This window comes from Garra rufa, chromosome 1, assembly GCF_049309525.1.
Source record: "Garra rufa chromosome 1, GarRuf1.0, whole genome shotgun sequence".
NCBI classification, from domain to species: domain Eukaryota; kingdom Metazoa; phylum Chordata; class Actinopteri; order Cypriniformes; family Cyprinidae; genus Garra; species Garra rufa.
In genome coordinates this window covers 46,203,773-46,219,646 of record NC_133361.1, presented here as the reverse complement: position 1 = coordinate 46,219,646, position 15,874 = coordinate 46,203,773, and the positions used below count along the sequence as shown (strand labels likewise).

General features: G+C 36.9%; 1 protein-coding gene across 1 annotated transcript; it reads left to right on the top strand.

The window, feature by feature from the left end:
• Nucleotides 1-184: 184 nt before the first annotated feature.
• gys1 (glycogen synthase 1 (muscle)) lies at nucleotides 185-15,783 on the top strand. The gene is made up of 16 exons (XM_073841510.1): nucleotides 185-304; nucleotides 1,408-1,526; nucleotides 4,650-4,831; nucleotides 5,390-5,581; nucleotides 6,808-6,993; nucleotides 7,244-7,388; nucleotides 7,949-8,066; nucleotides 8,155-8,275; nucleotides 8,351-8,457; nucleotides 9,104-9,163; nucleotides 9,248-9,440; nucleotides 12,060-12,186; nucleotides 12,692-12,787; nucleotides 12,903-13,066; nucleotides 13,214-13,294; nucleotides 15,366-15,783. Exons 2-16 carry the CDS (start codon nucleotides 1,409-1,411, stop codon nucleotides 15,576-15,578), a joined length of 2,103 nt encoding a protein of 700 aa, XP_073697611.1. The 5' UTR covers nucleotides 185-304; nucleotide 1,408; the 3' UTR covers nucleotides 15,579-15,783.
• The last annotated feature ends 91 nt before the right edge of the window (nucleotides 15,784-15,874 follow it).

Sequence of the window (15,874 nt, the reverse complement as noted above, 5' to 3'; positions counted from 1 at the left end):
TAGCCAATCAAATATTTCATACAAGTAAACGCCTATCTCTTTGGGGAAGTGAGCCGTGTGGAGCAGACACTACTCCTTCATTACCGGGAGATCGAGAAGGGGACGGCGTCCGTTAAGACACGCCCATATTTCATGACGTGTCTCGTCGCGTGCGAGCTGTCATCCTGATGGACAGCCAAATTGTCCTATAGCACAAGCAAAATTTGCGCAGGCACCCCGCCCACTGTCAAATCATCCTCCTGGTGATTGACTCCAGCAGATGTGAGGCTTGCGCCGCTGAGCGAGGAAAAGACGCTACCGCAGGGTGAGTGCATAACTTACTGCTTTTGCGTGTTGTCAGTCCGAAATTATATGTCCGTGTGTTTTAAAACCCGCAGAGGAACATTACCGTCCATCTGCAAAGCCCGTTATTCCTGTCACGCACGGTGCTCTTCGTTTACCCGGGTCAAACCCACTTTCACAGCCTGCGCTCGACTGGCCAGTCTGTCCTTCCTCAAGCGTGCAGAGGCAAAGCTTGCGACTTTTCTTGATCGTTTGCGCCCGTATATTTTATGCACGTTCATATTTACGCTTTACTTGCTCTGTTGTTATGGTGACTGTGACGTTCTGCGTTTGACTGTTCCTGTGTGGTCAAAGCGCACGTACCATATCAGCGCGCGCGCGCACGCACAAACGAGTGAGTGAGAGACAGTTATAAATTGCGCCTCAGTTAAGAATGACACTTCTCTAAAATTCAAAGATACTACACGGGGTGTCATAATGCATTTAGCCAGTGCGTGAAAGCGTGTTTGTGTTTTGTGGAGGACCATCAAGTACCGTTATGTTATTCATAAAGCCTATCCGGGTTTATAGGGACTGTAAGCTTCATTTCTCAATCACTTTCTGTCTTTCTCGTAAAACAGGCCTCATGATGCTCAAGGTACAGTATGTTGTAACTGGAGGGTGTGTAAGTGATGATCTGAATGATTACATGGTGCTGTGATTTATAAAAGTTCATGCCTAGACTTGAGGTGAAGCCACAATGTCACAGTGTATTTGTAGACATCTCAAACATATGATATGATTTGATCATGGGCTTGGCTATAGTACTAAAGAGGCTTTTTCAAATGTGTTAGGTTGTGCAAACCCGAGAGAGGAAGAGCCAATAAGTGATGTTGAAAATTGAGTCATTTTAATGAATTGCTGTTGGTATCATGTGTGTCAGGAGAGAATGAGGAAGTGTGTGTGTGTGGTGCTTGGTTGAAGGTCATATACTGATGGAGACAGCTTTTGGCAGTGACACATCATATAAGGTTCACGCTTGTATGATGGATATAAGCTACATATGTCAAGGGTTCAGTACAAATGAGACTCGTAATCTAAAAACAGAAAGATTGATTGATATTATCGTTGTATTTTATTACCCAGCATGCCACTGGCGCGCAGTTTGTCGGTCACCTCCCTGTCCGGCCTGGAGGAATGGGACGAGGAGTTTGATCGGGAGGATGCAGTCCTGTTTGAGATCGCATGGGAGGTCGCTAATAAAGGTGTGCATTTTTTTTCTTGGATATGATGTTTAATTGCAAATTTATCACCATAGACATTTACACTCATACGGACGGTTAAAATTGTGAAATATTTTTACTATTTAAAATAGCTGTTTTATATTTGATTATATTTTAAAATGTAATTTATTCCTCTGCTCAAAGCTACATTTTCAGGATCATTACTTCAGTCTTCAGTGTCACATGATCCTTCAGAAATCATTCTAATATGATGATTTGCTGCTCAAGAAACATTTATTATCATAATTATTATTATTATTAGTAGTAGTATTTCAAACAGTTAAGTACATATTTTTCAGGATTCTATGACTAGAAGGATCCAAATGTCAGTATTTATCTGAAATAACAAGCTTTTGTAATATTATACACTAATACCATTAAAAAGCTTGGATTCAGTATAATTTAAATTTAATTTATTCATTTATTTATTTTTCCTAATAAATTTTAGAAATGAATACTTTTTTATGTAGCAGGGATGCTCTGAATTGATTAAAAGTGATGAGAAAGACGTCTATAATGTTACAAAAGATTTCTATTTCAGATAAATGCTGTTCTTCTGAACTTTCTATTCATCAGAGAAACCTGAAAAAAAATCTACTCAGTTGTTTTTAACATAATAACAAATTACAAAAACATTTCACTGGGAGTGTATTTTAAAATATAGTTTATTCCTGTGATGGCAAAGTTGAATTTTCAGCATCATTACTCCCGACTTCAGTGTCACATGATCCTCATCATTTGGTGCTCAAGGAACATTATTGTCAATGGTAAAAACAGTTATGCTGCTTCATATTTTGTGGAAACTTTCCTACAAAAATAATCTTTTTTTAAATATATGTTTTTCAAGATTCTTTGCTGTCACTTTTAATCAATTTAATGTTCTTTTGTTGAATAAAAGTGTTAATTTACTAAATATAAAGATAAAAGATATAAATCTTACTGATCCTGAACTTTTGAGCAGTAGTGTATTTGTAGCATTGTTCCATTGACATGTCATGGGTGCACTAACAAAACATACTATAAAGTATCTATACTATAGTTTTTTGGGCATAATACATAATGTTTGTATTGAACATGGATGGACCTGATATCTGATACCACCTGATACCATTTAATCTTTCAACACAGAAAACAAATAGGACGAAGAATACTGTGTAAAGGTGTTTTGAAAGTATATGTCCAGTTAATTGTTTTGTGTGCATCTCCTGACCTAATAAAATTCTTAAAACTGTTAAATTAAAGAGTTATGTTTTTTTAAACTGTCTGTTAAACTTGAGCACCAAGTGGGAGATTTAGGGTTTAAGAGTTTAAGGGCCAGTTTTACCAACAGCTTGCACCATTGCAAACTGTCTTTTGGTCTTAAAATAGTGTTGTCAGGATTTACTAAAGACAAACAGTGAAGAATTAGCGATGAAAACGCATGGTCACAGTTGTTTTTGCACCTGACCTTACGCAATGCATTTTACTAACATTTGCGCTCATCAAATTACTGGTATTTGTGGCAGTTTTTTTTAATGCCCCCCCAAAAAAAAGCTTAAAGCATGCAGTATTTTGCACTGGTCATTATGGAAATTATCTGGCTGTGTCTGTGTTCTTTAATGTGTGCACTATCAGTAAATCACACAGAATTTTCCCCTCCCATCTGCGCTAATTTGCCCTGTTTAGTAAAACTGGCCCTACGGGTTAAAGGTGTTATAATAAATAGTGTTTGCAGTTTATATTCTTTTTCAGGAAAGTTAAAGGTTTAAAGGGGTCATCGGATGCAAAACTAACTTTTCCATGTTGTTTGAACATTAATGTGTGTTGGCAGTTTGTGTCCACAACCACCCTACAATGATAAAAATCCACCCAGTGGTATTTTTTTAATCTTTAAAAGTAATATCCCCTTTTTAAAATCAGGTCATTCTCGGTTTCTTGTCGTTGTGACGAAACACAGTTGATTGACATGAGCGTCTTACCTTAGTCCCGCCCTCACCGAGCTGAAACAGTCTGAATACGATCGCTATTGTGTCGACTTAGGTGCAGAGGAAGACTCTAATTGAGCGATTGAGGTGTTTCTGTTGTTGGATGTAATAATGAACATAGCAGTAGTCATTTTCTCCCGACATCTGAGCCGCTTAAGAGGCAGAGGACAACGTAACTTTAGTTTTTAGAAGGAAAGCGGTGATGCTGATCTACATATGTGTCTATGTTCGTGTAAATCAATCCTGTGGCAGCCCAACCAACAGCAGAAGTGAGTATAAGGGTTTTTTTATGCATCTTTGCAAATGGCCTTTCTTAATAATGTGCTTGTTGGCAAGTTTCGCTGATAAATGCTGGTAAATGCAGCTAAACGTAGCTAAATGCTGCTAAAGTAAACTTTACAGCTCGTAATCCCTCAGCAGAGAGGGGCGGGGTGAGCAGAGCTCATTTGCATTTAAAGGGCCCATGCGTAAAATGAGCTTATATTTTGCAGAGCTGATTTTGACAAGGTAAAAAGGTGTTTTTTTTCACACTACTATTAGGAATTTTTAACCAAAGTATATTAGAGACTTTTCATTAAGACCCTAAAGAATCATATGAACTTGTGGAAAATGAGCATCTCATGACCCCTTTAAACTTAATAATAGTAATCTTAGCAATCAGAGCTGGACAAGTAAACAAATCCATACTGCATTTTACATCGCCTATTAAATTTTTGGTCAATATTTGAGACGCGAGGTTTTTTAATATAATGTAATGTATTAACCAATACTAAATTGTGTAATTGTAAAGGACTTTGAGAGTTATTAGGTTAAATACAGACATCTACAGTTTTGGAAAGGCGAAACCAGATACTGTTGTTGTTGTCACACCACAAAAACCTATACACCACATGACTCAACTGCCAAACGTTCGCAGATACTGTATCCACATACTCAGGGGCACAAGAGTCATGTGACTGTGGTGTTGGTATTTGCTGCACTCTGTGAATATTATATATTATTGACAGCTAGATTAGATAAAGGTCAAGGAGGGGTCAAGGAGGCCTGTTGACAATGTTAAGTTCAAATGGTTGGGTGGCCTTCTCTGTCCTAGATCTAAACATCTGTTAAAGGTTAACTAACCACTCTCGTTTTGTGTTAGTTGGTGGCATTTACACGGTGATCCAGACCAAGGCGCGTCTGACCTGGGAGGAATGGGGTGAGAACTACTTTCTGGTGGGCCCATACATGGAGTCCAATGTCAGGACGCAAGTGGAGCTGACCGAACCCTGCAATGCGGCACTCCGGAGAACCATTGATAAAATGAACAGCAGTGGGTGCAAGGTATACAGAGTCAAACACTTTCATACGTTGTATCGAAAAAGAAAGGCAGATTCTAGCTTTAGGTTTGTCCACCTCTCATCCAGTCTAATATGTGCACACACACCACGAAGCCCATTTTAAGCTGCTCCTATCCGCAGTGAAACCCTAAACCTTCATTCTGGAGAGTGTTTGTGTGACATCTCTCTGGTGCGTGTGTGTGAGCGCTAAAGGTTAAAGGCTATATCGGTGTCTGACAGCCAGACTGAGGTCTATTTCAGTTCTTTGAGGAAATTTTCCCCTGAGAGACGCTGTGTGAATTGGTGCCCGTTAACATGAACAGAATCACATATCTAAGTTTTTCATAGAAAGTAATAACTGAAAGGCTTGTTTGCTAGCTTGTCCAAGTGGCTTCATATGTTGTTGACACTACAAACTGGCTAACAAACCAGGAGTTGCCTCTCCATTCATTGAAAAATTGGGACAAAAATGTATGAAGATCGTATGAACAAGTGATCTTAGTTATCTCTAGCGAAGTGACAAAGTTTCTAATTTTCTTCCTTTCTCTCCCTTCTTCTCTAGGTTTATTTTGGTCGATGGCTGATTGAAGGCTCTCCATATGTGATTCTGCTAGACGTGGGCTTCACGGCCTGGTCTCTGGACCGCTGGAAGAGTGAATTGTGGGAGAATTGCGGTATTGGTGTGCCCTGGTTCGACAGAGAGGCTAACGATGCGATTCTCTTTGGCTTCCTCACTGCATGGCTACTGGGAGAGGTGTGCAGTGTTGTTTTAGTATTATTTATATACTATTATAGTATTTATTAATTTTTTTGAATTGGTGGCTATCTTTTCAATTTAATTAAAATTTTTAATTTAAATTATAATTTTAATTCATTAGTATTTTTTTATATTTTTACATTTGCTTTACCTTTTTACTTTTAATTGAGTTTTAGTTTTAGTAATTTTAGTAATTCAACATCAAAGTTATTTATTTAAGTTAGTTGCCAAGGCACCATTTGTAACTTTTATGTCAGTTTTATTTTAAGTTTACATTTTTCATCTAATATTTATATATATATATATTTTTTTATAAATCTCAGCTTTTAATAGTTTTTTTGTATTATTCTAATGTTAATATATTTTCTATGTTAATATTATTTTTGTGAGTGTAAATAAGCATATTTTTTCCCAAACCTAATTCAGTAGAAATAGTTATTTAGTAGAAACTTAATAACCATGTGCTGATGCCTATTTTTTGCTTATCCAGTGAATTATTATTATTATTATTATTATTATTATTATTTATAAAAGTTACATCACCTTTTCTTTTCTTTTTTTTTTAATTGGAGTAGGAATGGTTGATATGTTCAAAATCTTATATCACAACTTGAGTCATTTTATTTCACGGTACCAATATATATCACAAATTAGTTATTTTTGCTATAAATAAGGTCTTCATGATATCAGTTTTTATAAATTTCAAGGAAATGTCATAATTATTGTCACTAGTGTCAATATCACCAAAAAACTAATACTAGCCTGAATGAAAAAAAAAAACCCCAAAACCTCAAACTCACTGAAGACTAATAAACAGTCAGCGATTAAATAAGAACAAGCAACAGGACAAAAAAAAAAAAAAAAACTACAGTAGAACTAATAAATAAGAATAAATAATATACATGGTATAAAGTAATTGAATGTATAAAAACACTGCTTATTCTTCACTGTGTAAATTTAAATATATATTTCTTCTTAATAAAGTTACAAAAGTGACACATTTTTAATTTGCAATGCTTAAAAATGAATGCAACCAATACATTGTTGTGACCACGCAACACAGCAACGTCACGTGAGCATGTAGCTGCAATAGAAACAACAGTCCAAAAATTCTACCGGTTAATCATGTCTACCAGTATATCATCCACCCCTAACTTGGACACAACCCCCTTCCCCACAATATTATTCATTCTTATTAATCATGATTTGAATATGTGTTTCAGTATGCAGCTCAGTGTGACGAACCTCCTCACATCGTGGCACACTTTCACGAGTGGCTGGCGGGTTTGGGGCTCGTCTTATGCAGGCAGCGCCAGCTGCCCATAGCGACCATCTTTACTACACACGCCACGCTGCTGGGCCGATATCTGTGTGCTGGGAATGTTGACTTCTACAACAACCTTGCTGAGGTTTGTGTTTTTGTGGATATATGATACGTCCTCATTACTGTTTATGCTGTTTATTATAACCCACACCTCTTAGCCAGATCAGGTATCAGGTTTTTTTTTTTAGGTTTTAAAATGTTCAGTTTTTAAGCGCATATTGGTTTGACACCAAGATGATGCTCTAAATGGATAAACAAATAGAGAGAGAGACACTTTCAGGTAATTAATGGAAAGCAAAACTTCCTGAACTATCTTTGGTTATTTCTCTGTGTAGTTCAATGTGGATAAAGAGGCAGGGGACAGGCAGATCTATCACCGGTACTGTCTGGAGCGTGCAGCAGCCCGCTGTACACACGTCTTCACCACCGTCTCGCAGATCACCGCCATTGAGGCCGAGCACTTACTAAAGCGGAAACCAGGTGACTTAAGTTACTGCTTGCACTGTTTCCTCAAGAGATTGCTGCATCCTAATGGCAACAAAATTCAGTCATGAGTCAGTCAGATGACATAAATTAAAGGATTAGTTCCCTTCCAGAATAAAAATTATCTGATCATTTGCTCACCCCCATTTTATTCAAGATGTTCATGTCTTTCTTTCTTCAGTTGAAAAGAAATAAAGCTTTTAAGGCAAACATTCCAGGATTGTTCTCCATATAGTGGACTTCAATGGGGATCAGTGGGTTGAAGGTCCAAACTGCAGTTTCATTGCAGCTTCAAAGACTCTTAACAATCCCAGCCGAGGAATAAGGGTCTTATCTAGTGAAACAATTAGTCATTTTCTTTAAAAAAAAAAAAAAAAAACTACAAATGTATATACTATGCTAGTATTTCTGTTATTTGTAAGGGATTCTGGTTTAATTTCATTACTGTGGATGCTTCCTGATTTAGTTTAGAACTGGACTTTAGCCAGGAAGCTGCTGCTTTTTGACCCTATTTGGTGTCTTTGCTAAAGATAACCATGTTCATTTTTCTCTGTCAGATATTGTGACTCCAAACGGCCTGAATGTGAAGAAGTTCTCAGCCATGCATGAGTTCCAGAACCTCCACGCTCAGAGCAAAGCACGCATCCAGGAGTTTGTCAGAGGTCATTTCTACGGGTCAGAGCTCATAAGACACAATCGTACTCATGTATCCATATGTAAAACACTCTCTCATAGATGTTTTCTCTTATTGTTTTGTGTGCAGGCATTTAGATTTTAACCTTGACAAGACAGTGTTTCTCTTCATCGCTGGGCGCTATGAATTCTCAAATAAAGGAGCTGATATCTTCCTTGAAGCATTGGCTAGGCTTAATTACCTGCTGAGGGTAAGTATTTGTCATAAAACAAGCATAAAATGTTAAGAGGATGAAGAAGCTTAGAAAAGGTTATTGTATGTCCAGGTGAATCACAGCGACGTGACCGTAATAGCATTTTTCATCATGCCTGCTCGTACCAACAACTTCAACGTGGAGACCCTCAAGGGCCAAGCCGTACGGAAACAGCTCTGGTAACCATGACAACTGCACTGTGAGGACTGCTAACCTGAATGACACTGTTTAGCTCAGCCTACTCAATATAAACAAGCAATTTGTCTAGAAAGCAGTTTTAGTTTAATATTATTTATATACCGTTATAGTATTTATTAATACATTGAATTAGCTTTTATTAATTATTTTAATTTTAGTTTAGGTTTTAGTAATTGTTTTTAAAATATTATTTTATTGAATATTTTTTAAATTCAGTTCATCTTTGATTTTTATTGAGTAGTTTTAGTACTTTAGCTTTAATGTATTTTTCAGTTAGTTGCCAGGTTTTAAGATTAAACATTTCAACTAATATTTATATTTTATGTAGAGCATCCTAACACAACTGCCTGTTTTCTGTTGCCATTCTGCAGTGATGGATGTGTGATGATGTAGAAAGGAATATATTTATTTATACTGATTTATTTACTTAAAATAAACTATAGTCATAATATCACCTGATTGAAAAGAGTAGTTAAAAAATTAAAACTAACTGGTTTTATTTCCTCACACTCATGTTGTTCAAAAGCCCATACAGTTTTTTTTTTTAAATTTTGCTTGGAAAAATCAGGGACTGTTGAAACAGTGAAAGAATTTTAGTGTGATATTGCATTTTTGTTGCATTGTCAGGGACACTGCACAGACTGTGAAGGAGCGTTTTGGAAAGAAACTCTACGAATCACTTTTAGTGTGAGTTGTTTTTGTGTTCGACTGTATTTAAAACATGTATTAATCTCTTCTGAGGAGTGACATTGCTCTCTTTCTTGTTATTAGAGGGCAGCTGCCTGATGTGTCGAAGATGTTAGATAAAGAGGACTTCACCATGATGAAACGTGCCATCTTCGCCACCCAGCGCCAGTGCCTACCCCCTGTCTGCACTCACAACATGCTGGAGGACACCAGCGACCCCATCCTCAACTGCATCCGCCGTATCGGCCTCTTTAACAGTGCTCAGGACAGAGTCAAGGTGCACAAATAGATAGCTATACTAGTCATAAAAAAGCAATTTACTGTGTAACGTGGAATGTCACCGAATTTGCCAAATTTTGGATGAATTTATCAAAAGTAGGTCAGTACATGTTCATGTCTTTTCTTTCTTCAGTCATAAGGAAGTTTAAGGAAGTTTTCTGAGTAAAACATTTCAGGATTTCTCTCCATGTAATGGACTTCTATGGTGCCCTGGGTTTGAACTTCCGAAATGCAGCTTCAAATGAGCGTTTGAGATTAAAAAGTATATAAGTTGTAAATGTTTTTAGAAAATAACCAATTGTTTCACTAGATAAGACAATTCTTCGTCGGCTGAGATCATTTAGAGCCCTTTGAAGCGGCATTTAAACTGCATTTTGGAAGTTCAAACTCGGGGGCACCATAGAAGTCCATTATATGGAGAGAAATCCTCAAATATTTTCCTTAAAAAAAAAACACAATTTCTTTACGACTGAAAAAAGAAAGACATGAACGTCTTGGATGACAAGGGGGTGAGTAAATTATTATTTTTGTTCTGAAAGTGAACTACTCCTTTAATGTAAGGATGATACTACTACAATTTATAAAATTATTAGGGCTGTCCCCGACTATGAATTTTCATAGTCGAATCAGAATTTTCGAATCTTTCTATAGTCGACCGATAGTCGAATCATCTAGGCTTATGTGCGTGTGTGAATGGGTTGGGAGGGGCACGACACTATAGTCAGCAGGAGGGTAAAACTATTTTTATTTTATTTTATAAGCGACCAAAACTGCCTGCCAACTGACAGACAAACTTATTTAGGTTTAAATAAAAATACAGAACGCGTCTTTTAGTTCTAAAAACGCGAGGCGCACAGCACTGCCTTTTTTGGTGACTTTTAATGAAAGAGCAGTGTGCTGCGTTTTTTTTATGTTGCAATGCAACGACCAAAACAGCTGTCCTGTCAGTCAATTCAAAGGATTATAGCGCGAGCGCTCTAAAATCTTAGTTTTTTGCTGTTAAGTAAACTGTCATATTAGCAGAAACCCTAAATAATACAGCTCCGGGTTACCCACGATAGACACCAAAGGTTTCTCCTCCATTTCTTGGAGTCTCCGGACTTTTTAAGCAACGGTAAACTTTCGCCATCACAACAGAAGGCCCGCCTCTCCATTCATTCGATTGGACAATGGAAAAGAACGCGAATGACGTTGGGCGTTTTTCCGCTCAGAGTTGATTTTTTTTTTTCAACTTCAGGCGCTCAGAGCGCTCCTGCAAAACGCGAGGCGCAGCAGGCGGCGAAAACGCGAGGCGCCGGGGGCGCATAAACAGCGTGCAGAACGCTCACTGCCAACAGAAAACCATTCAAAAGAGGCGCCTCCAACTGCAAAAACGCGTTCGGTGTGATCGCCGCCATCCTTGCCATCAAGATGGTCCTCATCTCGTCATGCATCAGGGAAAGTGAAAATTAAATTAGTCACAGGGGTGGTTGGATTTATTCACAAACACGTTAAAAATATTTATTGAACGCTTCTTTCTTTTCACTTTTGTTTTTACTGCATTATCATAATCAAAGGCTGTATATAACTTAATATAACCGTACAAAACCAGTAGTTCTGTGTGCAATTAGACATTGAGCACCCCCATATTGGCAAAATGGTATGATGCTCGTTTCACCCGCGAAGATTCGACTGTGAGATCGGTGGTCGAATCAGGCCCCGCATATCGATGCATCGAATCTTCGACTATTCGGGGACAGCCCTAAAAATTATTATTAAAGTGAGTATTTTATAGAATATTTACCAAAAAAAATTCCATAATTTATTTAGCAGAAAAATGTAAATACACAACACAATGTTTCTGAAAAAAAAAAAAAAGTTTATTTCTAAAATGAATTATTTAGTGATGCTTTTGATTATTGAAATTTATTGAAACCAATAAAATGGAATCCAGAAAATTAATGGACAGCCTAGAATTTTGTAAAAATAAAACTAAATTTGAAAAAAAAAAAAAAAATTCATAGGGCCTTAATGACATTTTTGTTAAATTGTTAATACATTGCTGTTAAATTGTGTACGTTTCATGATTTCAATTAATTAAAAATGCCTTGTGATAATTTTTTTAAATAGAATAAAAAGATCAGCATTTTTTAAATAGAATAAACTGATCAAAAATACAGTACTGATGCACAGAAGGGGAGAACGAAAACAACAACAACGACAGATAAATATAATTTTAAAATAAAAGTAATCAATAAAATCAATGTCAAGTTGTGGTTATAAATACAGTTATTTATACTATACTATACAGTTTGTTAAGTATATCTGTGGTGGCCAGTCAGAGATCAGAGGTCTAAAAGAGGCAACCATATTCTTCGAAATGCATCGGCCTTGTTACTTAAATTGTAAGTATACTGTTCCAATCTTAATGTTTGTGATTAATCAAATTTAAACACACAAAAACGCAGAAAAATTTAAATGGAAAAAATTGAATCTGGAAAAAAGAAAATGGAATTTGGGAAAAGAATAAAATAGATTTCATAGGGTCCTATATAATGGATAATGTAATTAAAGGTGCACTGCTTCATTGTGTAGACAAATCACTGAATCCATTTAAATGTCTCATATTCTTCACTAGGTGATCTTCCATCCAGAGTTTCTCTCCTCAACTTCTCCTCTCCTGCCAATGGACTATGAGGAGTTTGTGAGAGGATGCCATCTTGGAGTATTTCCATCTTACTATGAGCCCTGGGGATACACACCAGGTAAAACTACACATACTACCAGTGTAACATGTACATACACAATCCATTCAACTTTGGTCAGTAATATAGTAAAAAAAAAAATATATATAAACAAGAAATTATATATTCTGTTATAATAACAAGAAATACCTTTTATTTAAAGTGAATGCATTACAGCGATCTAAGGTGACAGTAAATACATTTATATAGTTTAAAAAAATATTTTTTTTCTGTTCATTAAAGAACTCTGAAAGAACAACCATATTCAACACTGATAATAGTAAATGTTTCTTAAGCATTAAATCAGCAGGTTAGAAAGATTTCTGAAAGGTTCTTGTGAAATTTTAATTGTAATAAAGTTGCACACTGTATTTTTTATCAAATAAATGCAGCTTTGGTGAGCAGAGGAGACTTCTTTCAGAAAAACATGAAATAAAATCATATTGTCTCCAATCTTTTGAATGATAATATAAGACTGATGTATTAATAACCTCCACTCAACACAGTGCACACATTTTTCTCTCAGCTGAGTGTACGGTGATGGGCATCCCATCGATCTCCACTAACCTGTCTGGGTTTGGCTGTTTCATGGAGGAGCACATTGCTGACCCGTCAGCTTATGGTGAGAGTATTGCATATATGGTGGAAATGATAAAGGGAAGCTACAAGATTCTCTTAGTTTTGTCTGAATCAGTTTTATATTTAGTTCAATTTTTTTTTAATTCCCTCTCTTTCAGGTATCTATATTCTGGATCGGCGGTATCGTGGGGTGGATGAGTCCTGTAATCAGCTGACGTCTTTCCTGTTTCAGTTCTGTCAGCAGAGCCGAAGGCAGAGGATTATTCAGAGGAACCGAACAGAGCGTCTCAGTGACCTGCTAGACTGGAGATATCTGGGCAGGGTCAGATATAACATACACACACAAACTGCACAGTGAATTGCCCTTTCAGACCATCCAGCACCGTCAGCCACATGATGTATCCAATTAACTTGATGTTCCTGTTATGTTTATGTTCATGAACTAATATAGCATATTTCTGTTTCTTAGTATTATGTATCTGCCCGACATATGGCTTTAGCGAAAGCTTTCCCGGACACGTACATCTATGAGCCTCAAGAACCCAGTTCGGTAAGTTAAAACAATGAAGCATAAAATTAAGTTTATTAGTTTTATTTTAACAAAAATCTTAGGTTGAGGTTTACTTATCTAGAAAACCACAGAACAGGTATCCCCAAAATGACTTAAAATGATTTTAAATTAGACAAAACAGGCATTAACATAAGCTAAAACAACTATAAATCAAGATATTTCTTGTTTTATTTCACCTCATCAGATATAAACCTGGATATATGAGATTTAAAAAATTAGATTTCTAATCATGAAAGGATCTTAAGTCTTAATTTCCATGATACATTTTATAGTATTTTAAAGTAATTTAAAGGATAACTATTGCCAAAATGCAACCTGGGCTGTGTTTTTTACTGTAAACGAGACAAACATATATCTAAAAGCATAATTACGACAAACGAGCCGTTTTTGAGATTGACCGTGATTTCGTTTTGTTTTCAATGGTCGGTGAATGGGAGTACTAGGGGCATAAATTTGAGCGCATCAAAATCGATATTTTTACAACGCAAAGAAGGCTCGACACACCATGAAACTTTGCTCAAAGTATCGCCTGGGTCTCTACACATGAACTCGAGCATTGAGAACATTGTTTGTGTACACAGAGTTTACTAAGAAGAAAGGTTTTGAACAACTCACTTTCACTGTTTGATTTTCCGCTCGCGGCCGTCTTGCCAGTCAAGAGGTGTCAATCTCTGAATGCGAGGATGGATAGCTCCTAAAGCATATTTCAATATAAATGCACAGCTAATTCGTTGTTTTGTCGCAAGTGAAAAACAATATTAACCTTCTAGTTGTAAAAAGAGCCTCATATAAGCCTAATATTTCGTCCTATGGAGTCCAATCATTCGCATTCGGAGATCAACACTTCTTGACTGGCAAGATGGCTGCGAGTGGAAACTCAAACAGTGAAAGTGAGTTGTTCAAAACCTTTCTTTTTAGTAAACTCTGTGTACACAATGTTCTCAATGCTCGAGTTCATGTGTAGAGACCCAGGCGATACCTCGAGCAAAGTTTCATGGTGTGTCGAGCCTTCTTAGTGTTGTAAAAATATCGATTTTGATGCGCTCAAATTTATGCCCCTAGTATTCCCATTCACCGGCCACTGACCACAAAACTAAATCACGGTCAATCTCAAAAACGGCTCGTTTGTCGTAATTATGCTTTTAGATATATGTTTGTCTCGTTTACAGTAATAAAAACAGCCCAGGTTGCATTTTGGCAATAGGTATCCTTTAAAGGAGACAAATTATGCCTCTTTTTTACAATATGTAATAAAATTCTCAGATGTTCCTAGAATTCTCAAAATACCCCATGGATCATTTATTATATCATTTTGAAAATGCCTATTTTGAGTGGAAGCGAAAACACTCTGTTTTCATGCATGTCTCTTTAAATGCAAATGAACAGAACAGGGTCGTGCCTTCACAGCTCGTATCTCAGATAACATCTGTTTGGTTTAGATTATCATGTATATCACACTCAATCATGTGTTGTAAAGGCATCTCTTTCATGTCTTATTGTGCTTAAACTGTTAAATACACACAAGTTAATGTTAAAAACACACAGGAGTTACAAAACAGTCATCTATGTCTGTGAAGGTAAACAGCTGGGAAAGAAATTACATGTTTATATTAGATCTGTGTGGCAGCAGTGTAATATACAGTAAATCAATAAATCCACCGTTCTCTTGTCTCCTCTGAGGCCGGGACTATAAATAGTGTTCTGTGTTCGTCTGTGCAGCCAACGATAGAACAGTTAGCATGCTTGCTCGAACTTTCACCATGGCGTTAGAACTAGTACACCGTCGTCGTTTGTGAATACAAAATGATGCCCCTATGATTGGAAACATGCAGATTAAGGGGCAGTAATATTATAATAAGATACCTCTCCAACATCATGGGGGAAGCAAAATCTGCAAAAGGTTTGCAGAAAAAGGCTTATCAAAACAAAGTTACTGGGTTGTTCTTTTTTATGTTTTCTGGGTTGGTAGAACCTCTGACAACTCTAAACAGCTGTCTAAAAGCTAGATGTAAATATTTGTTGACATTTATTTTTCATTTACACAATTCAGGCCACAGGCTTCCGTTACCCACGGCCCGCCTCAGTGCCCCCCTCTCCTGCCCATTCGCTTCATTCGTCTCCTCATCACAGTGAGGCTGAAGATGAAGAGGAACTGTATGATGAGGATCTGGAGGCGGAGAAAGACCGGGTCAACATCCGCCAACCGGTCAACGTGCCGAACCGGAACAAGAATCAGACAGTTGGTCTTCCTGAGAAAAACTAAAACATATATATACACACACACACACACACACACACACACACACACACACTGTTGCTTAACTGTGAGGCGCTCACATATACTGTGACACATACATACACACACTTTACACACATGATGACACTCCCATAAAAGTGAAAGTAACGCCTGCAAACAGTATGTCTGCATGTTGGTCTTCTGAAGAGAAATAAATAAGATATTTAAGTAAGTTGTGAGCCATAGTATGTGATTTTTAAGACCTTTCTGTTGAAAGATTTCTCCGGTATCTTTCATACAAGGCCTAGTAAAAACAAAAACAG